Source organism: Drosophila mauritiana, chromosome X, assembly GCF_004382145.1.
Source record: "Drosophila mauritiana strain mau12 chromosome X, ASM438214v1, whole genome shotgun sequence".
NCBI classification, from domain to species: Eukaryota; Metazoa; Arthropoda; class Insecta; order Diptera; family Drosophilidae; genus Drosophila; species Drosophila mauritiana.
In genome coordinates this window covers 15,276,914-15,300,306 of record NC_046672.1, presented here as the reverse complement: position 1 = coordinate 15,300,306, position 23,393 = coordinate 15,276,914, and the positions used below count along the sequence as shown (strand labels likewise).

Below are 23,393 nucleotides of genomic sequence, written 5' to 3'. Positions count from 1 at the left end.
ACAATCCAAGTGATAGAAATACTATGCTTTCGTTTAGTTATTTAATTATTTTTTATTATTTGGCGGCTACTCATTAGCAAGGCCGCTGTGAAGGCGTGTCACAGGCAAGCAAAACGGGCCAAAACCATTGGGTTCTACTTTTCTTCTGCTGCCCTCGACATGTTCAAGTTGCATATTACATATTTACAAGTTGCTAGTGTTGCACATATACACATACAGACATTGTACAGTTTTGGAGATATACATAGTTAAATATATATATATATATATATATATATATAGAGCGAGATATATGCGGGACATATGTTTGCGGAATACGGGCGACAATTGCACAATTCGGTTTTAAAATATGCTAAAATTAACCAATAAAAAAACACGCGACAAACATAAAGAGGCGACTATTCTACAACAATCAGGAGTCGCTGAGGATGTCCTTCAATATCGAGCTGGAGTTGCGTGTGGGCGCAAATTCGTTGGAGCCCATGGCCAGCAGCTGTGGTGAGCCACCACCCACGGGCGGTGTGCGAGGAGCCGCAGGATCCTGCTGACTTGCTGCTGTTGGCGCCGGCGAAAATGGTGCCGCCTGCGGAAGATGGCCTGAGGTGGCGGATGTGGAGGTGGCGGTGGTGGTGGTGCCACTGGCGGATGTGGCCGCATCCATCTGGCCCGTCATGCTGAGCAGAGTGGGTCGCGATTGCGCCTGCGGCTGCGACTCCTGCTCCAGGAATTGAACGAAGGCCTGCACCAGATTCTCATTGCCACGCGAAGATCCTGTTGGTTAGATACGGATATCAGATACGGACTTGGGGTATACATCGAAATGGTAGCTTACCTGCTCCCGACGCTGTGGCCGGACCGCCACCGAGAATGGCGCCCAGCCAGCTGCTTTGCTGCTTATTGAGTCCCACCTTGTCCGCCTCCTGGGCATTGAAGTCCAGCACAGAGGAGATCATGCGCAGCACCTGCTGCTTATCCCCCGCATGTCCACTGACCACATAGCCGATGAGCAGGCTCTTGATCAGGCTCTTGTCAATCTTGTCCGTCTGGCTGCTCTCGCTGCTGCTGAGCCGCTGCTCCAGCTGGCCATTCGCCTCCTTCAGGCTCTCCACTGGGCGTGAGAAAAGGAGCAAAGAGTGTGCAGGATTAGTAACCGGAATTGGCAGTTGAATGGACGTTGAATTAGAGGCATGGGCATGTGAGTGGAACTCGGAGGGAGGCACATCCGTGTGGGTGAAGCGCGCGCGTTGGTTTGTTGGTCATGCGGTTAGTGCGATCCGTGCACGGCGTAGTATGACACAAGTACTGGTTGTTGGATTTCAGGCACACCAGTACCTGATGTAATACTCAACCGTACAGACGCTGCTCCATCGTACAGACGATCCTTCAGTGCGTCGCGGCAATGGTTCCCTATGGCCCAATCGGATTGCTTTGCTCCGATGGCTCGACGGGAATCTACTGGTCAGCGGTTGTGATTGATTCTGCTCTCAGCTGGCTGGGTTTGGTCAATTATTTGGTTCGCTCAAATGCAAATTTAAGGGAAAACAAAAATGAAAATAATAAAAGGAGAGAGAACAAGGGCATACGACAACGGAAACAGATCAGACAGCATATCCAAACGATATTTAGAGGCATAGGGATAGATACATATATGATGTATATATAAATCATTATTTATATATATGCATTATGCAGACATGCAGAGTAGATAAAGGCGGTAGATATATATATAGGCTATACATAAGGTGTGTACATAATAATGTGGCATATGCCGCAGTCTCGAGCAATCTCCAATTGCAAAGTGAGTGCGTCAAATGGCTCAAACCGCTCACATTTACAAATTGAGATTATTCAATGCTGCAGATACAATTGGTACTGGTTTTCGTTTTTCTTTGTCTTTTTTTTTTACTTTTGGTACGGATTACGGGTTACGAATTACGGATAACGGATGGTACGGTTTACGGTTTATACGGTTTATAGAGTACAGAGTTTCTTGTCCCTGGTTGTGTCTTGTGTGCAAAAACGCTCATACTTATTAGCTTGTACGCAAGCAATATTAAATTATAATAATCAAAATGGATAAAACAACAAGTGCCAAAGATACATTCAAAGTAAGCAGCGATCAACAACAAATAGGGGTGTGTGGGGCAGCAAGGGGTTAAAGCTTTCAATACTCTACTTTCAAGTGCGCTTTCAAAAATGCAATGTGTTCGGATAAATACAAAATACTAAATATCTAATCAAACATTTAGTTACTATTACTTAATTATCTTTGTATTTTTCTGGCACACTTCAGGTGTGTTTAGCACAACATTAAAACAACATGAAGATCCAAAGATACAAATCACAGATACTCGAACTTAGGGCTACACAAAGTACTAGCTAATTGGTTTACAACATCAAAGGATTGTTTTCAGTGTACTTTCGGTTTTGGTGGTGCAACATTGATGGGTTATCAAATGGTGAGTACTTCCGTTTCGGCGGAGACACTTGTGACGGACGCAAAAGCGGACAAGTTAGTTGCGTTTACCTGTGGTGAGGTGAGCCAATACTGATTTTCATTTGCCACGTGCCGCAGGTGCGATCTATATTGATTTGCCTTCTTTTTTTGTATTTCTGTGGTACTTTTCTATGTGTTTTTGTTTTTATTTTCAAATTGATGTCGTTTGTTTTTTTTTTTTGTGGTGTTTGGTTTCGGTTTGTTGCGCTTATGGTGATCAAATGCAATTCAAAAAAGTCGATACCAACTGAAATTCCGAGTGTTTCATATTTAGGCTTAGCTCCCAGAATTACCAGCTGATATTTACCTTTGAGAATCGTGTGAGGTGACACTTTTCTCTGTTTTTTTTTTTTTTCAATCCCAACATTAAGTACTATTATTACTTTCCTTTAGCAAGCACACTGGCATACTCTCTCTCTCTCGCTCCCAAAGTTAATTCAATATGCTAAGCATTTTCCCAGTTTTATGCGTGATTTAGTGGGAACATGTAGTTACGTGTGTATAGTTTCGATCGGGGTGCAACACCGTGGGTTAGAAACATGCCGGGAATCCCGGAGGTGCTCCAACAGGTTTTTGGGTTAGTCAAGTGAATCGCGGGATGCGTAAGCACACAAATTGGGGTTGGTTGGCTCCCCATAGCGCCACAACCACCAGCTCACCAGCTCCGCTGGCACTCACCTTCATCCCGCAGCACGGCGATCGTCTGCTGTCCAGCCTCCAGTTGATCCGAGAGTCGGGCGGCAGCTCGCAAGCCCTGATTGGCCTCCGCCAGCTGCTGCTGCAGCGCGCTCATCTCCAGCTGGAGCTGACCCTGCCGATCCAATTGGGCCTGCATCTCGCGGCGAATCCTCTGCGTGGCCATTTCGATGTCGTGATCCTTGTCTGAAACGACAGCCCGGATTAGTCTTCATAGGGCTGTGCTGTGAATAGTTTGCGTGCTCTTACCATTTTGGAACTGCTCGAGGGCACACTGCAGATTGGTCAGCGCCGCCTGCTGCTTCAGCTCCCGATCCTCGTACTGGCCCAGTTTGGCCAATAGCTCATCACGCTGCTGCTGGAGCAGGGCGTGCTGCGCCTGGAGCGTCTCCGCCTGCTGATTCGCACGGATGCTAAGGGGGATAATTAAAAGAGTAACTAAGTGACGATGGAACTTCGAAGAAAGGCTCATTGTAATTTCAAATTGCCTTGGTGCTCTAGGTTTTTGCATTTTTGCAAGTAACTTAATAACTATATAGGTGCATGGCTTACTTTCACATCCACAGTCTAGCAATCAACACTATTCCCAAGCCCAATTCTATTATATTTTGAATGACTTTAGCTAATTATTTTAATAACACCCGGCAGCAAGTAATCTAGTTTTTAAAATCTAAACACCACAAGGTGTTTGGAATACTTCGCAATGAAATTGATTGATACTTGATTCGATTCATCAGAATCCCGCTTTTCCAACCTTAAATAGCAATTTTGGTGCCAGTAGACCAGGAAAGGACTCTTATGCAAGAGCACCCAGTGACGATATCCAAACCAGGTCGAAATCGATTTGCCAGCTGGCGATAAGACGAGCTGCCAGGCATGCGGAAATATGGATGGCAATTTGCATGGTCCGATTCCGCCGGCGGCGGGATGGAGTGGGTGGAATGGCAATTGTCATTGGAATTGGAATTGGAATCGTGTGGGAACATGTGGCGAATGCAATTAGCCAGCTTCGATCGCTTATCGCCGGTGTGACGAATATATCAGCCAATGGCAACCAAGGTGACCCCCAGCTGTAAGTTGTTCTGGTCTGTTTCCCTACCTGGCTGATGTGTACGCCGTGCTGGATTTGGACACCTGCTGCTCGAGGATCGCTTGACGGGAGCGCGACTCCTCCAGATCACGCTGCAGCTCGACAGTTTCCTGCGTGTGCAGCTCCTCGATCTCCAGGAGATGGGCCCGCAAACGCTCCAGATCCCGCAACGCGCTGGCCTGCTGCTCCTGGGACTCCGCCTGCTGTTGCTGCAGGAGGCGCTGGTTGGTCTGTTCCGTCAGCAGATTCGTGGTGAGTATGTCGGACTTCTCCTTGAGGAAGCCGACCTGATCCTGCAGCTTCTCGCGCTCCTTGACCAGTTCCTTCACCTGCTGCTCGAAGGGCTGCAGTCGCTGGATTTCCGCATAGTACTGGGTGTTCTCCTGGTGCTTTTGCTGCAGTACCTTGATCAGCTCGTTCTTCTCCTGTCCCAAGCCATCGATGGTCTGCTGGAGTTGCTGGCTCTCATCGGCAGCTAGCTGGCCCTGCAGTTGTGATTCCAGAGACTGCAGCTGGGATTCCTTGGCACGAAGCTGCTCCTCCTTGGCAAGGAGCTGCTCTTCGTTAACTCGAAGTGTCTCCTGTAGTTTTTCCAGTTCAGCTTGGTTTAGCTGGAGTTGCTGTTCCTTGGCCAGCAGCTGATCCTCAAGCTCCTTAAGCCGTTTTGCCTGCTCGGAGTCCAAGCCAGATTCCTGCTCCTTGATCAGCAGTTGCTCCTGCAACCTTGTTCTTTCCTCGTTTACGTCTTGCAACTTCTGTTGGATCTCCGCCAGCTGGGCTTCCTTGACGGTTAGCTTCTCCTGGCATTCACTCAATTGATTGGTTGTCTCGGCCAGCTCCTTCTTGATTATGGTAATCTGTTGATTCTGGTCGACTTCCATGAGCTCCTTTTGCTGCTCCAGTTTGTCCTGCAGCTGGAGCAGTTCTCTCAGCTTCTCCTGATCGGCTTGCAACTGATTTTGGAGATTGGCCAACTGGAGTTTGTGCTGATCCTGACTGTTCTTCATCTGAATGGACTTCTCATCTAGATCCTGCCTAACGGAGCTTAATTGCTCCTCCAGCTGCTTTAGGTCCTCATCCCTGCGTTGCAATGTTTCCCGCAGTTGTGAAAGTTCTTCCAATTTCTTTTGATCTGCTTGATTTTGCTGCTGCTGTTTAGTCAGCTGTTCCCCATTCCTCTCCAGCAGCTTGTTTCTATTGTCCAGTTCCGTTTTGGCGAAGGCCAACTGCTCCTGCAATTGGAAGTGTTCCTGCTCCTTTTGCTCCATTTTGGCCAGAAGCTCGCTATCCAGGGCAGTTTTTTCTGGACTGGATATCAGATGGGCTTCCATCTGCTGTTGGCTAGACAGAGAAGCCTCCAATTTCTGTCTGGCCTCCTCCAACTGGGCCTCCAGCTGCACAATCGTCTCCTCGTGATGCTCCTCAATGGTTTCCAGCTTGTTGCGCTTGTATTTGTCCAGTTCGTTGAGCAGCAGCTCATTGTTCTTCATCAGCTCATCGCACTGGAGGATATACTGCGAGATGTCCGCCTCGAGGGTCTTCTTCTCGTGCTCGCTGATCAGCTGTTGGTTCTGTACGTCCACCAGTCGCTGCTCCACCAGGTCGAGGCGGTGCCAGCGATCCTTCAGTGCGTTCCAGGCTCGCTCCAGCTTCTGCTGCGGAAACGAGCTGGCCAAACGATCCTCCATATCGGCCTGAAGCAGAGCACGCAGCTTGTCCAGCTCGAAGGTGCCGTACTCCGAGTCCGCATCGTCCAGATCCGTAATCTTCTGCTTCTCCTCGTTAATGGCCTGTCGGAACTTGGCCTCTGCTAAGCTGCTGTTCAGCTCCTGACGCAGACGTTGGTTATCCTCGCGCAAATCGCCCAGCTGCTCCTCCAGTTTCTGGGCGTGACCCTCCTGCTCAGCCTCCGCGTGGAGTTGCAGCTCCTTGTCCTGCACGGTCAGTTGCTGCAGGCGAAGCTCCAAGTTTAGCTGAAGCTGCTCCTTTTCCGCCTCGCTGAGGCGCAAGCGCTTTTCCAATTCTTCGAGCTGTTCACTCAGCATATTGATGCAGAGCTGCTTCTCCAGCTGAGTATCCTCCAGCTGGGTATTGGTGAGGGTCAGCTCCGCGATTTGCGATTCTAGAGAGACGAGGCGATCGCGCAGCTTCTCCTTCGAGGGCGGCGAAGTGACGTCGGCATCTGGATCGCGATCTGAGCCGGAAGCGGAGCCAGAGCCCGTGGCGTCCGCCTGGCGCACCACTATGAACTCATCCTCGCTGTGCTTGCCCGTGGAGGAGCTGTTCGATGACGACTCCGAGGTCTTCTTCTCCTTGGCTTGCCGAGACTCCTCCAGATCCTTGAGCAGCCGTTCGCGCTCCGTTTCCGCCAAGCGTACGCGTTCGATGAGCTCGGCAGTATCCTGGCGCCGTTTTTCCAGCAGCTCTCGCATCTCGACCAGCTCAGCCTCCTGCTGCTCCACCCTCCGCTGCAGCTCCTCCTGCTGCTCCTTGGCGGCTGAGGACGTCTGCAGCAGTTCGTCCAACTGCTTTTGCTGCCTGGCATTGGACAATTCGTGCTCCACCAGGCGATCCGCCTGCAATTGCTTGAGACTCGCCACCTGTTCCGCCAGCTGCGTCTTGTGCTCCAGCACATCCCGCATGGCCAGCTCATGCTGCGAGTCCAGCTCCTCCAGCGAGGCATTCAGCTGTTCGTTGAGCTGCTCCAGCTCCGCGATGCGATTGTTCAGCCGCACCACATCGTTGTTGCCCAGTGCGATGTCCACGAGTCCGGACTCCTTGTCTCTGCCCGCCGAATCGCCCGATCCGGCGCTTGTGGCTCCCTTCTCGTCGCCTCCATCGGGCTCCCAGCACCAGCTGTCCTCCACATTGGGCTCCTCATTCTGCTGTTGTGGCGGAAAAAGATGGAAGTGGGAAAACACAACTATTAGTTAGGGTGCCAACTAAATTAGGTGCATTGTTAAGGGTCTACTGCTTACTTTAATTGATATTTATAAACAAATGGTCATTGTGTTACTTGCTATATTCATAGTTAGTTAGCTAGCTACGAAAAGGGGATTCATAAATCTATCTGAAAGACTTACAAGTTTAGGATGCTGTTTTTAAAACGTGTCAGCCGATTCAACTGTAATTTTTTCTTAACTTTTAGTTATTTAAATTAAAGTATTTGTAAGATATCATATCTTATTCAAAATCCACAAATAGATCCGCAGATGATTTTCGATTGGCTGGCTGGCGATTTGCACAGCACAGAGCTCATTATATCCTAGCCGCCAATCGCAATCTTCTGGCACCTGTTGCGCATGCGTCGCCCACTTGGCCACCGGAGTCCACCCAACGCCCCCCTTCCCACCCCTTTTGACTCATTAGCAAACCAGGTCAATTGGCAGACGCTAATGGCAGGTGGGTAAGGGGCAGGAGGAGGTGCTGGAGATGGTGGAGGTGGGTACGGGTGGGACAACAGGTGCAAGCACCGCCGGCGGAAAAGAGAAGGCAACGCGTGAGACATGCGCGCGTTAATGAGTTTATGGATGAGTTGAGCAAAGATGGCTGCCCTCTGCCGCTGCCTCTGCCGCTGCCGCTGGCGACTGCGACGCCGGCGACCCTAGCGATAAGGTCCCAGCAACGAAATCCCCATAAAACCCATGACGAGACCGCTTAGCGGGCGCCAACAAAATGGCTGGGGTCGTAAAAAAAATGGGTTAAATAAAATGAACAACGACGAGCAACGGGAAACGGGCCACGAAATAAATATTTGAAAAAATATGGCAAGCTAATTAAAATTACCTCAAACGACATGCATGTGTCTATGCACACATCTCTGCCTTTACGGCGATGAATCACAAAGGTTCGCCTTTGCCAGGCATTTGAATAGGTTTTGTGATTTGGAATACGGTTTCGCTAATGATAGCCCATATAACTGGTACTAATGAGAACTCAGATAAACAGAGATACGAAAAAATTACTTAAAAATCAACGGGTATTGTATAAACTAGCTGGGTTTACCATATATAAGCTAATAACCATCCTTAAAGATCAGCGCTTCTCTCTTTATCTCAATGTGGATAATGCTGATTAAACAGTTTGATGCCAGAACGATAATACCCATGCGTATGTACTTTCATTCAAATAACACGAGGCAGTAAACAAATCCTGGGAGGAAACCACCAGAAATACCATTCCCACACTCGGATCTCGAAGCAGTCGGACCGGACGGGTAATACATATGCATATATAGCCGCCGATCCGACGTCGGTCTGCACTGCGTTTGTTTGCTCGGCCGGCATTCCGCTTGCCCGTTTCCACTTCATGGGTGTGTAATTATACCCTCTCGGCCCGGTTAGGGTATCGAAACGCCGAAAAGACACTTGTGCAAACTGGGTTATCAACGTGAACAGCCTGCGGAGAATCGAGAACTGAGAACCGAGAATCGAGAATGGAGAATGGAGAACGGAGAACGGAGAACATGGCTGCCATGTAGTTTGGGTGTGAAATAACACTTGTGTTTTGTTAACAAATATTGGAAATATTATTCACGCTCCGCGACCTGGAAGGCACCATTTGTGCCACCGATCTCGACGATCCACGAGGCAATCGATCATCGATTCGAGCCGTGCCACATATGATATGATGTGATACGATACGATGTGATATGATATGATATATGTATAATCTGGACGCCTATATGGGCTGGTCATATAGCAAGATATATGGGCAGAGACAAACGCACTGAGTAGCCATAAAAAGCGAGAGCGAACCCACCGAAAATTCCGACGCGATAAGATAAACTGGTGCTGTTTCCACAGGGGTTAAGCAACAGGTTGTTGGCGCTTCTCGGGGTTTCTTGGGGTTTCTTGGAGTTTCTCGAAGGGAGCGGTTTACAATAGTTCGCCTAGCAACCGGAAGTTCGCAAGAAATAGTTTCGCATTTGATATTTCCCAAAGAGAATAGCACACATATGTGTCACGGCGGCCATAAAATAAATACAGCTGAAATTTGATAGCGCAAATCTAAGCTTGTGTTTATAGTTGAGTGCTATTTAGAGCTAAATGAATACCAAATCCATTCGATAAGCGTATGATTGTAGTATTCATAGTGAAAGTTCTCTTGAAATTGAGCTTCCAGGAAGTAAACCATTATTTTTCATTATTTTTACAGTGAATAGTGACTACATGCTATTCCATCACTACGATAAACATGTAAATATAGTCAAGAACTCGATTCCTCTTGAAATTGAACTTGATACTTATCGAATACACTAACTTCCCAAGAAAAAGACTCTAGGCCAGTCAAATAAGCGAGTCAGGTTTGCCGAAGATAGTGTATTTGTGCAAATAGAGTGTGCAATTACCGGGAAGTATAAACAAAAAAATGCGGAGCATTGCTCGATCAATATTAATTTGAATCGCTTTCGCTTTAGTCATGCCACCCCGCTGACGTCTGCCGCCAGAGCCCAGAGATTCCTTATCTTATCGGTGCCATGGCACCAAGATATCTGCAGTTCACCCCTTTCTCCAGGCACTGGTATTTCGTACTTTGTTTATAAATAAACATTAGCCGATTGCCGGGAATGGTCTGCGTGCTTCATTCGCCCCCGAGGGAGCGGCCCTTCGACTCGATTGAATGCGATACGTTCCGATCCGATCCGATTTCACGCAGTACTTCCACTCCTGATTTCGTCTAGGATACCGCAATCCGAGCCGCGGGGATTCGGAATTCGAATCGGAGCTTATCAGAATGGGCTCCAGTTTTGGGCCATTTGTGGATTTGTGGATTTGTGGATTTCGGTTTCTGGTGTTCGGTTCTCGTCATTTTGCAGCGAAATTCAAACACTGGCGGTACCGAGAATTCGATGTCAGCAAATCGGAGATTTCCGAGGGTCCCACAAATCACTGGAAACAATGCTGACCTAAGTTCTTCGCTCTGTGCCCATAAAGGCGACTGCCAAAGGGGCACTGAGCAATGGACTACGGGTATTAGATTACAGGGCAAATTAATGTTAATAAAGTTACTAAGCAATATATAATAACTGGCATTTTGATGAGCTGATAGAGAAATGAAATCTCCATCGAGACTGCCCGATAGCAACATAATCGAAAGTGACAAATTATTAAATGGCCGAAACAATGACGATAAGAACTAACTCAATTAGGCTGGTTCTCCGTGCTCCACCTTGATACGGAAACCCATGGAAAGTTTCAAATGTGCTTATCTCCGGAATTCCAATCCCCATTCCGTTCCAATGCGAAGTCGGTTGTCTGGCGGCATTTTGGCCAGACTGTAGTGATGACTCTATTAAAACGTGCTCTTCTCGTGATGGCACAATCTAAAGTGATTTCAGGATTTATGATGTTTTAGCCCAGAAGATTTATAACCAAATCTACAATACAGACTTATTAATCTCGGGGAAGTCGGGAAAATTGTTTGACAGATTTACGAATTCTTCACTGAAGAAAAAATTCTACCTAAACTGGGCTGTTTAAATGGGAATTTAGACGTTTTAGTAGTGGAATAGAATAGACTTGCACACAATAATTCCGTATTTAAATGCCACTCCACATTTCACACTTTAGAACACTTTATTTTTCGCCATGTTTTCGCAATTTGAGTTCGGGCAAATGAGTAATAATAAACACAATAATTTAGTGTATGCAGTGCAATAAAAACCAAGAGAAAATTACATAGTTAATAAGAGGAGATGTCAAGACGCGACAAAAGTCGAAAGTCAAGGCGGGCTTAAACGAAAAAAAAGCGAGGAATAACTCAACTTAGCTCAAGTTTAAGCCAAGTCACTCTCGACTAGCCCCGTCTCTTTCTGGCCCCCACCCTGACCCCCTGAACCAGCCGGCTAAGTTAATGGGCATTATTAACTGACGGCAACAATTACATTTAGCAACAACTTACAGTTTTTCACTCGTCAGCTGAGCGGCGATTTTCAATTTCGATTTGGCAGGCTGGGCAGTAAATTCTTTTCAATATTTTTCATTTAATATTTTTCCATTCGGCTTTTCCGTTCCGTTCATCACAAGCAAAAACAAACAAAAAAATAATAGGTTTTGTTCGAGAAAAAAAATGAGGAAAAAACAAGAGTCAAATGTAATGCAACTTTTCACTTGATTACAATTTTAAGGCAGCGATACAAAAAAAAATTAGTCAAACGTATTATTCTGTTTAGGATATATGTGTTTCAAACTTTATAATGTTTTATCGGTTTCGAGGGGGTGGCAACGCCGCACCGACGCGAGCAGCGACTGCGACCGAGTCAACGGAGGAGCGATAATACCGGCACGTCCGATCCGCTGAGCGAGCGATCGACGAGTGATTGCTGCGTGCAGTGCGCCGGTGGAAATAGCGACCTGCGATCGCATGCGACGGAACTGCAGCCGAAGCCGCACACGAAGCCGAAGCCGAAGTCGCCGAGCCGAGCACACGAAGCCCGGCACGAAGCACCGCCATCGGTGGGCAAAGAGCGAGCGAAAGAGACGATAGATGGCGCGAATAAGGATCATCATGTCTTTGAAACGAACTCAGGTTAAGTGGGAACTGTTAAAACCGTTTAAAGTTCTAGTTACTAACTATAGTTATATTTTGATATTACAATACGATAAAGGATTGTATAAAGGATTCTCTAAGGTCAAAGCTACACTAATCTATATAATATTATATAAGGGATTATTATCACCAAGCTTGAATATCCATATATATAATGAATGACACCCATCAAAAACATATTGCCAGCTTATTAAAAGCATACCTACTACACAGTTACTCTCTTTATCGAATTCCAGCTCGTCATGTTAGAGTTTCACATCATCATAAGTATGATTGGCGTTTTTGCGTTTGAATTATACATATTTTTATTGCTTAGCAACTGTGACCACACTGATCCCACTAGATATACTTTAAAAGCGTGTGCTGAAAGCAACACTTTGATGAGTTTGGTGAGTTAGGATGCTAGTTTAAAAACAGTTCAAAGGACATAGCCATTGAGTTGATGAACCCGACCCATCCATGATTCATAACTCTGATTCATGTGAAAGGTATAAACCCATAGATAAAGACCGCGCTGGGTGGGTAGATATCAGCGACGGGGTTAATGGATAAAATGGTAAGACATTTATCATGACAGCCGTGCATAACCTCACTCGGCGGTGGGATGGAGGTGGTGGGTACATGGGCATTCGTACATGGATTCGGATATATGTATGCACATGTGTACATATGTATGGCGATATGCACACGTAGCCAGCAACTTCGACTTGCTCTCCATTTCAAAACTCAAATAATGCGCGTCGGCTATTTAACTTGAAATTAAGCGACGTTTGTTGTTGTTTTTATTTATTTTCTTTCATTTTTTTTCCTTTTGTGTTGTTTAAAGAATTGCTTATGTGTGTGTGCGCTGGTGTAGTTGTCGCTATTGTTGTTGTACCGCTGGAGACGGCTTTATTTGCTTATTTTGCTCATTTTGTTTGTTCTCGGCGCTCAGTGATGTATGCTCTCTGCTGGCCGCTCTCCGATCGCCTAAGTCGTCTGTACCGCCTCTGCCGCCCCGCCCCCAAGCCGTCCTACCGCCCCCCCTGTCACTTCTGCCGACGCTGCACCGCCGGCTAAGATACACCTACAGTACGACAACTCTATGACGATCTTTGAAAACCGCAATCTCGAAACCTCTATTCCCAAAATCTAATTCTAACGTGCATTGTACTTTGAGTAAAGAGAAAGCTTTGAACCTGGACCAAAATTTCGTAATAAAGTGGATAATTTGCATCTCTAACTGCAATTGAATATATATGTATATCCCAGCTTAAGACCCCACACTGTATTTGCTGAGCTCTCCCCTCATTTGAGTTCCTTTCGGGAGAGCCCAGAGATAGAGATAGCAAGTTGTTAAAAGAAAACAAATAAGCCCGATATCGTTGTTGAAAAAAGGTTTGGCTTAGAAAGGGACGGCAGGATGCGACAAAAAGCTGGCTACATAGGCATTACGTGCCATCCAGATAGACCAGTCGAGTTTCCTTGCTTTCCCAAGTGATTTGATGGAGAAAGACGACACCCGGACGCATGTAGTTTCATCTTTTGGCTGTGCAAGCACAATTCCAAGCTGCCCCGCCGCAATTCAGAGTGTATTTTCGGTTATATCATATATGTAGTATATGATATATGGGTATTTATATGATATATGTTATTATATGGTATATGGGTATATGGTATATGGTATATGGGGTTCTAGTGGTTCCATATGGCCACGTCGTTGACTTTAAGCGGGCTGTTGTTACTGGTGTTTCTGTTCGGTTTCGGTTTCTGTTTCTGTTTCTGTTTCAGTTGCTGTTTTCACTGTTTCTGTTGTATTTGTTACTGGCGCAATCGAGCGTCTGTGTTTAATTAGCAGATAAAAATACAGTCAACCCATGAAGGTAGGAAACACACACAGCACACACAATCGTCTAGACCCCAAGCCCATAGAGGCCATCTCTTTTGCACCTTTTTGGCTGGGCAGGAAGAGGGGGTGGGGAGCGGGGCAGTGGGCAGGGGGGCACACTATCAATGCTTGGTAATATATATGTATGTACAAAATGTAGGTATATGCCATTATATACTGGCAGCAAACACGTTGCAGGCGTTAATTAGTTTTGGGGGCATTTCTTTTATCAGCAATGGGAGGGAAAAAAAGCAACTGTAACAACAGTCAGCACAACAATGCGCAACACCAGCACACAGATACACACGCACACACACACGCACGCACACACACACAACGCTTTTCAAATGCATTTCGTTCGGTTGCGAGTGCAGAGCGAATTGTTGAAAGGGGGGACCCTTGTACTTAGCTTCCTTGTTCCACGTCCATATCAATCGGGCGTGCAAGTTAACAGTGGCGTTAACATGCGTTAAGTACAGTACCCCCCAACCCTTGCAGTAACCAAACCACACTTCACCACACTGCCCCTTGCCCCACGCAGACATAAGTCACCGTCTTTGTGGCGCCAATTGTTTAAATCGATTGTATAATAAATTCTTTCTCGCTACCATTTCGGTTTCATCTTCGGATCGCTTGCTTTCTTCAGTGGAAGAAACGCCCATCTATGTATGTGGCGGAAATAATAGAGAGTACTCCATATTGAGGCCACACAAACGAAGCCAAGACAGAGGCGTAACCATAGGGGGGGTTTTTTGGGAATGTCCTTGTAACAAGAGAACTTGAGAGCTAGTTATATTGATAATAAGCCATATAAAGAAAAGGTTCACCAATGCAGGGTTATAGAAGTTACTATTTAAAGATCACTAGTTTTGGAAAAACACCATGAATGCCTCGATTCTGAAGTAAAACCCAGTAGAATTAACTAGGTTAAGTACCCCGAAGAAGAGTGGTTCCAACTACACCGCTGCCTTAAGCAGATACAAGATGCTAACGAACTGCAAAGATAATAAATATTTAAATTGTATTTTATTTGCACACGTTCGATCAATATGTGGAAAACACGGTACCAGCACACAAAGGCGGTACGTGCATAACTTTAAGAAAGCGGTCACCGAAGCAGGAATAGAGAAAGATACGGCTGGAGACCCAGATGCGGATGGCGACTGGCGGATACGGATGCGATTCATAGACGGATCGATGACGAAAGCACGAGGCTCTGACGTCGACCATCCAACTCGATCTGGAGCAGCTCGGATCGGGAGCGGGAGCGGTATCGACGATGCTCAAGAACGAGGTAAATGGACAGAGCATGGCACAGACATACATAGCACTTGGGGATCGGCGATCTGCTAGGTGCGAGTATCTCCGGATGGGTAGATACTAGTTACCTGGCAACGACAACGGATACGTTCGAAATGGAAATGGACATAGAGATAGAGATAGATAGATAGGCAGATAGAGATGGAGATGAAGATGAAGACCGAACCGCCGCCGGCTGTTTCTTGTGTGTTGGCATTCATTTAACACGTTGCTGTTAAAATTCAGACAAGACAAGAAATCAAATTCAAATAACGCGCTTCAATTCGGTCGCACAGGCAGTTCAGTTCGTTACCGTTCCATTTAGGATGCAAAGATGCACACCTCGACCATAGACGCGAATATATATGGTATATATACACGTGCACGGGCTTCAGTTGCAGATGGAGTTGAGGCTGGAGATACAGATACAGTTGCCAGCGACTGGAGTTCAAGAAGAGATCGTCTTCCAGATTAGTTGGCAGCTAACTTAAAGATTTAAATTTACCTAAATAAATTATAGATATATACTTTTTACTTCCCCATTAGATACTGTATAGATATAGATACGAATTATTCACGGGCTGCACTCTCAATCCTTTTTTGAATTTCAGATTTTTCATTTAAAAAATATATACATCTTGCTTTTATTGCTACGCTGCAATTGTTCTCGTTTTGAGCCAAACAAGATCCCTTTCAACGATAACTAAGTGAAAAGGCAAATAGGAAGTCGGGAAAATGACTTTTCTTGTACGCAAACAAATCCCATTTCCATTTAAGCTAGAGCAAACACAGTGGGTTTTTTTTAAGGAAAACTAATGCTTATCGTCGTTGGAAAATTACACTGAACGTGTTTGAATAAATAATTTGGAACCTAAATTCGAAGTGGGATACATGGTTAGTTAAAGTCTATAAATTATGCAAGTATTCGTAAGAACTAAGATTAATAGTAAGAGCAATTAGTTAATACGTACTAAAATCTTAATGCATTTCATTACAGTAAATGGGATTTGCAAGACAAACTAGTGATAAGCGAAAGCCTTTCAACTGGAGTTATATATTTTTGGGGCCTGTTGGAAAAGTTGGCTTGTGAAAATGGAAAATGGCTAATTGGAAAATGCCACGAGTGGCGGGAAAATCGCTGCGTTCGTTCGCTCAATTTGTTCGACTATTTTATGGGCGTTCTAGTTTTTAGTTTTTTCCTTCTCGTTTCTACTTTTTTGTTAGTTATTTTAATTTTCTTTCGGTTTTGTTTTTTTTTTTTGCTCACCGGCTTGTCCGGTTGTCGTTTTTTAGTTAGCAGTTTTTAGTTTCGTGGTTTGAAATTTATACACTTCGTTGTTGCTGCATTTTGTGGCTTCTGCCTTGACGTACAGGTGAACATATTTCCATTTTGGCGTCGTCGCCGCTCGCCGGTGTTTATGCAACTGCGCGACTTGCCAATAAAAATCGCCGAAACGCAGCCCCCATCCATTTCTGCCACTTGCCCACATTTCCGCGAGCCCCGACCACCGACCCCCTTCTTCGTTTGCCACAGTAGTTTTCCAGTGCAAAAACTCTGGGCCATAAATATATGGATGCTTAAATTTCGTCATTTACGGCCCGACTGGCCTGCAAACGAAAAATCTTTTCATAATTTAATGCTTATTAGCATTTGTTCGCCACTCAGCCAGATTTTTCACTGCGGCTTCAAATGGCCGCTGTTTCGTGGCACGGGGGCAGGTGTGGGTGGCTGGTGCTGCGTAATTGCTTATAGGGGGAGGTGGTGGTGGGGGTAAACGGAGCCATATACACCTGACCTAGAGCCACCAGCCAACAGTCAGTCAAGAGTCGACAGCGTTTTGTCAACGTGGCCCAGAGGAAGGTTATGTGAATAGAGCCAAAGAAACAGCAGACCGACAATGCGAGTGGGGAGCTCCAATTGAAGGCCGTTGGCAATCCGTCAATCCTCGATATAAATCAGCCAAAAGAATGCCACAAATCTGCCAGAACATGGCGATTTGCGAGCGAGCAGCTTGCGTGACAAATGCATTTTGGCCAATTTCGATAAACGAGCTTCGGGGCGTAGGCGTTGGTCAGGAAATGGGGGGATTTGGTTGTTTGAGTATAAAGATATATAGAGCAAAAATAGCAAATTTCAAATTTCATATAAGGTGCATTCCCTATGACAAATAACACAGTTGAAATGGTTTTGTGGGCTTCATACATGGTGATGGCAACCCTGCCAGGGAATTTCTTTTCCATCAGCCCTAATTCCATCATACGATCCCCTTCAAAGAGCAACCCTGCGCTCAGTGCCACAGTTCTGCATGTGCATCTGATGACTGCGATCTCAGGAGGTGGCTCCAAACACATGCAATTACGTGCGAAGGTTAAACGCGACGCCAATTGAGCAACTCACTGCTGGCCATGGCAACTCTGGAAAATGAATAGCAGCAGCAGCAGCAGTAGCAACCCCCCTCGACAGCGACGTTTAGGCCTCAAAAGCTGACTCGGCTCGTTAGAAGCACGCGAAGCTAAATGGAAACGGAAATGGACGTGGTTTGTGGATATGTGGCTGTGGATGTGGATGTGGCTGTGGATTTCGATGTGGAAGTGGAAGTGACTGAGAACGAGAATGAGTTGGAAGCTGAAACTAAAGTCCCCATTCACAGGCAGCAAATTGATTTGGACCAAGATTTTTGTTGCGTACCAGACCCCCGCATTGTTCGTATTATTATACTCTTTCGGAAGGGTACTTCCCCTGCAAGATAATGTGATAGTTTCGTACAGACGTACGTACGTTTTTTTTTTTTAATCAGGCTGTTTGCTCCTTTTTTCTGGCTAATTGAATATGCAAAATTACAAAATTACTTTCCAATTTATAGCCAAGTTTTCGACAGAGAGAGGGAGAGCATTTTCAGCTGCGGTGCTTAAAAGGCCGCCTCATTTTCTAGCTCATTTTCCATTTTCCACGTTTTGCCGTTGAAGTTTTTGAAGTTGCTGGTGGCAGTTAGTGAAAATTGGCCGCTCGCTTCGCTGATTGTTTATAGGAACCCACGGGCAGCCGAACAATGTCAGTCATCAGCAACAACAAATGTTATTAAATAATTGCAGGTCTCCACCGACAGCAAACGACAAAAGCAACAACAACGCAGCAGCAGCAACTTAAACTGCAACTGCAACTGCACTTAGCGACATGCAACGTTTGACATCCCATTGGCCGTGGGTCAGTTGCTAGCAACTGGAGTCGGTAGTTCGGTGGGTGGTGGTCGGTGGTCGGTGGTTTGGTGTGTGCTTTTGGTGGGTGGCTGGGCGACGACAGCAACTGCACAAAAATGCACTCCGTTGAGACAAAAACCGAAATAAAAAATAAAATAAATGTCATTCTCATTCGTGCTCGAATGCAACAACATTGGATGATTGCATTATCATCATCATCATCATAGCTGAATGATTTCGCTGACCACAAGCACAACTCCAAACAATAGTTACTGCCGATTATTAAATACGTTTTCATAAAAAAAACTATGACAAACTTCAGTGGATTTCTACGGACAAGAAGTTACCCTAAGTTCGATTTTAATAGGTGTAATTCTGTTTTTGGAAACAAAAGCAACCAGAAATGGAAAAGGATAAAATGCATATAATGTACGCATTGAAACAGTCTTGATTTGGCTATCGAACATTATGTTAGGATATATACTTATGATCTTTAGGCGTCATTCTCGACTCGAACCCCCATCGGAATCATGCCATATTCCAGCAATTGTGCCTCGTTGGGCTCTAAATAATATGTGGATCACTGGCGCGACACATAGAGGTAATCTATAGCATTTATGCCATTAAAACATGAGTATAAACTAAAGAGTAATCATTTAAATCAATTGCAAAGCAATCGTATCCATTTTATCTGGAATTATTCCCCATTTTTTGCGATGCAAGTAACTCATTAGCCGTCAGGAAGCTGCCCAGCTCCTCCAATTAGTTGATTCTAGCCCCCAATGCAAAACATGCCATTTCGAATTCGAAGGGGCTCCAAGGGCAAGGGGGTTGGGAACTGGGTACAGGGAACTTGGAACTGGGAATGAAAACGTTTAGAATGGTGACATATCGGACACGGAGCACTCGCGATCCGTGGCCAATGGGGAAATAACGCCCACAGTCGCCCGATTATTGGGTAGATGGTCGAATGTGATGATGGGGATGGCGGCGAGGGGACATCCAGGTAAACTGAGGTAGCAACAAGTGCAGCTGGGACACATTTGACACAGTTTGGCCGAGCGTAACAAACCGCGTTTATCAAATGGAACTCGATTCGGTTTCGGTTTCGCTCCGGCTCTTGACGGTTGACGTGTCCAAAATCAAAAATAATATAGAAAAAATGGAGCAACTGGCCAGCGGACCACCTGAACAGCCCCCTTCCCCACCACCAGCCACCCACTGACCCAGGCGGGTGAGCCAACCAAGCGGCCAATCAGCATTTCCGCTCTAATGAAATCTGTGCAAGATGAACGCCATCAGCACAGGAGTTCTATGATATGTACGGTAATTACGATTATTATGCACATCGAGCGCAACATTCGATACACATACGTAAATACAGAGAACTGAGTTAGGAAAATGTTATAAACATAGACAACTGAATGCATAAACAATCCCAATGGGCGCACGGAATTCAAAACTTAAGCGTTCAATTTCACAAACATGTCGCGCCATTGAGTGGCGCCATCTATTGGTCAGGTTTCGGCTGAAGCTGAGATATCGGATGATAGATTACAAACAAAGCTATCCATTTATAAACAAAATCGAGCTAAATTATTAATGATCAGCAATGATTATTTCATAATAAACATAGCCGGACTTTATATAACTTACTTTACCATTAGTTAGGTACAGTAACAGGTAAAACTTCTAATAAACGAATATATTTATACAATCGAATACAGAAACCCAAATATTTTGACAAACATATTTGCCTACCTAAGCTGTCATTCGAACAATGGACTTTTATTAAAATATCCCCCCTAATTTCCCATTTAGCCCAATTTTTGTAGCTTATTATCAACGCCAGTTGCGTGTCGCGGGTTTTTGAGTTTTAATTCCTGACCGAAAGTCACCAAATCATTGCGCCTATAAATTTGACAATTAGACTAATTTGCCTGTTGCATATGGGAGTGAACACGAAAAACTACACACTACGTAATTTTCAACTCACCCAAAATAAATACCGCAAAAGTACACACCAGAGCACAAAAAAAAAATATAAAAATGCAGTCGTCGCGAGACTTCCGGCAATAAAAAATGAATGCAAAGAACAAACAAAAAAAAATGTTAAGAAAAATTGACCTTCTTTTTGGATGAAAATTTCACACGATTTTCAAATGCAAATCGCGTTTGTGTCGTTGCGTTTTTCTTTTCTGTAGTTTTTCAGGCCAAAACTGTGCACACCGAATGAGAAAGAAACTGAGTAGAAATTAACACTTTATGCGGGCCTACGTGAATCGATCACACGGAACCGAATGAATGCCAGCCAGCAGGTGAACCGGGCTTTTATAGGCCCCCGGATCCAGGCAATCCAGCCAACCAACCCCCTCGATCCTGGCCAGCTTGGCCCGGATAAGATAACCCGAGCATGCAGATGTCCCAAATGCCCGCCTAATGGGGATGATAATGGTTGGCAGGAGCAGATTGTCATATCCACAAAGGAGGAGGAGGAGGAGGAGTTTGTAGTGGCAGTGGAGGTGGAGGTGGGCCATGAGGGATGTGGATGGAAATGGAAATGGGAACGGGGACGAGGGCACACTTATCGCCGGTCGCCTGGCGCAATTATGCAAAACAATATGGTGACCCAACTATCGATCCAAAAGATAGCCATAGATAGTACATGCGAGATAGCCCAGAAGGAAAAATCTGGGAAAACATATACCCACAAATATAGAAATCGAATGATGAAAGTTTAAGCCCTTCAAGTCATATCATACTCAGGAAGATTTAGATTTGAATTAGCAGACTAGATATATATGTACATATATATACATTATATTAAAAGAATAGCTCAAAATCGCTCACTTGAAAGAAATATATATGCATCAGATATCCATATTGATTTTCCAACCGCTTACTGTTCAGATTTCACCAGTTCCGATAAGGAATGAGTATATATGGTTTATCTCTGAATACTGGTGCTAAATGATGCAATTTTCCCTCATAATTTATGCTTCGTATATTTGATAGGAACTCATTTTTACACATTCGATTAGCTAATCGGAAACAAATATAAAACATGAGTAACAATGGCCGAAACTAGAAAGAGCAATTTGCCAATTTAAGCTGCAATAAAAACCGGGTTTAGAGCAAAATAAAATTTAGCAAGTCATAATGGCACGTTTAATAAGCATGAATATGTATAATATAGTGTTTAGACATTGGAAACTTTAATACCTATTTAAATTTGATTCAAATATTTTGCTGTTTTTCAAACAATCGATTTTAAAACAAAAAACTAGACAACTATATATTTTGTTTAAAGAACTTTAAATTTCAAAAAGCGGTCAGTTTGAAAGTAAAATTCATATTGTTAAAGCCTTTAGTATTTCTGATTATTTACCTACTCGCAATACGATCGATTTGAACTTTAAATAGTAATACAATGTTCATTATTTAAAGAATTGAATAAAGTATCTACGATTCTTATAAAATTGCCAAAGAGTAATTCAATCTTTTAGAAAAATAGGATATCTTACGTTATAGACTCCTGCATTTCTATATGCACGACATTTAGCATTTTAAAACTAGATCTACAATGTGGAAAGCCCTATTTTGTATATTTAAGGTGACTATGGAATCTCAGGTACAGTTGTGCTCTAGATAGATCTCCAGCCCCCCAGTGACCAAACCAAATGGATACAAAAGCAACCCTGTAACCCTGCATTTTCTGCGGGAATATCAGGCACTTGGGGTTGCGCTGCAGTAACTTGCCTAATCAGAAATAATTCGGTAAATTGAACAAGCAGTTGGCGAATGGAGGGCTATGGAGCGATAGGGTTAGCCGCACGTCCAGATAAGGCCAACAGGCATATGGGGTGATCGAAAAGGAGACCAGGGATTTATGACAGCCAGGCAAATAGCAGGCACCAAACACCACCGAATGTCAAATCAAATAGAAGTTGCACGGGGAAAAAGGTTAATGGATGTCAAATGAAGAATCAGAATCAACAAAACGGTTAAATGAAATATTATATACCCTGCTATACTATTAGCACATTCTTTGCAATCAAGAACTTGGCTTACTTATAACCCCTCTCTACTTGTTGGGAAAACAGAAATCGGTGATTTCCAGCGATTTGTAATCGTGCCAAGGAAAACAACCATATGCCACTGCAACCAGTTTTCTCTCCGTGTGGAGCATACAATGTGGCATCAGGTAAACGCGAGAAGTGCAGATAAAACTAGGGTAGTGCCGACTCCTAGCTTATCGCAGTTTAAATATTAACTCAGGGATATGTGGCCAAAAGCGAAACAGAGAGCCCGAGAGCTGGGCTTATCGCTTATTTGAAAGATAAACCCGGTCAAACACCACTCCACGCCGGAGTGCAATGTTTCCTGGAAGACGGAGTGGGCACCGGATGTGGCATGGCCACATGGGGGCCAGCTGCAGGTCCCTCGGATCAAACGTCACTTACCAAATGCGGTTCCCGCGTAGCTGATGTGCTGGCTGCCAGCTTGGATTCTTGTTTCTGCTTGCTTTTGGCCAGTTCTCGGCGCAGTGCGGCTATCTGAAAGTGGCAATCGGGTGGCCATTAGTGGAGAAGCCGCAAAAGTGCCTGTGAGTTGACTTTACCTCACGATCCTTCTCCTCGCACCGCTTGTCCAGCTGCTCCTTTTGCTCCTGGGTCTCGGCCAGCAGTTCCAGGGCTGTCTTGGCCTGCTGCTCGGCGTCTTGGGCGCCAGCACCTCCTGCTCGATGTCCCTCATACTCCAAGTCGCCGGGTCCTGCCGTTTCTGCCAGAACTTCCTGCGCCAGATTGGTTAGTTGGCCCTTCAGCTGGCTGAGACTGCTGTTCAGCCACGACATCTTCGCTGCTCTCTTATGGGCAGCGTGGGCGGATGGGGGGCGTGGCTCTTCTCGGCGGGATCACTCCAATTTTGGCTACCTGTTTACTAATTTTTTGATGAAGTTGGCTTAGTTTTTGGGAAACGATACTTTTTTTTTGCGTGGCAGTGGCACAAACTCAAGCGGTTCTGTTTGCTTCCTTCCACAAATTAAATCCAATTTGGCTATTTGTTTTGATAAAGAATGTGTAAGCTTTGTCTGCTTTTGTTTGTGTTCTAGTAGTATTATTTCTGTTATTTATTATTATTTTTATTATTAGTTTGTGATATGGTATCGATATCCGACGTCCTATCGTCAGCTG

The 23,393-nt window shown here is 45.0% G+C and overlaps 1 protein-coding gene across 2 annotated transcripts; it reads right to left on the bottom strand.

Moving 5' to 3' along the window:
* Positions 1-27: 27 nt before the first annotated feature.
* Positions 28-23,387, bottom strand: LOC117148648 (trichohyalin). Of its 2 annotated transcripts, none has more exons than XM_033316150.1 (7): positions 22,820-23,387; positions 22,662-22,754; positions 4,293-7,168; positions 3,443-3,606; positions 3,176-3,379; positions 833-1,108; positions 28-771 (listed from the first exon to the last, which is right to left on the bottom strand). In XM_033316150.1, exons 1-7 carry the CDS (start codon positions 23,051-23,053, stop codon positions 413-415), a joined length of 4,206 nt encoding a protein of 1,401 aa, XP_033172041.1. In that variant the 5' UTR covers positions 23,054-23,387; the 3' UTR covers positions 28-412. The 2 variants fall into 2 exon arrangements, with proteins under 2 accessions (XP_033172041.1, XP_033172042.1); XM_033316151.1 differs by having other exon boundaries at positions 4,293-7,165.
* Positions 23,388-23,393: the final 6 nt, after the last annotated feature.

Bases quoted from the DNA above. Each gene is read 5' to 3' on its own strand.
- LOC117148648 (XM_033316150.1), bottom strand. From the start codon at position 23,053: ATGTCGTGGCTGAACAGCAGTCTCAGCCAGCTGAAGGGCCAACTAACC. The intron at 3,380-3,442 runs GTAAGAGCACGC...CTGTCGTTTCAG, and splicing joins CCTCGAGCAGTTCCAAAATG to ACAAGGATCACGACATCGAA. The intron at 772-832 runs GTAAGCTACCAT...TCTAACCAACAG, and splicing joins GGCCACAGCGTCGGGAGCAG to GATCTTCGCGTGGCAATGAG.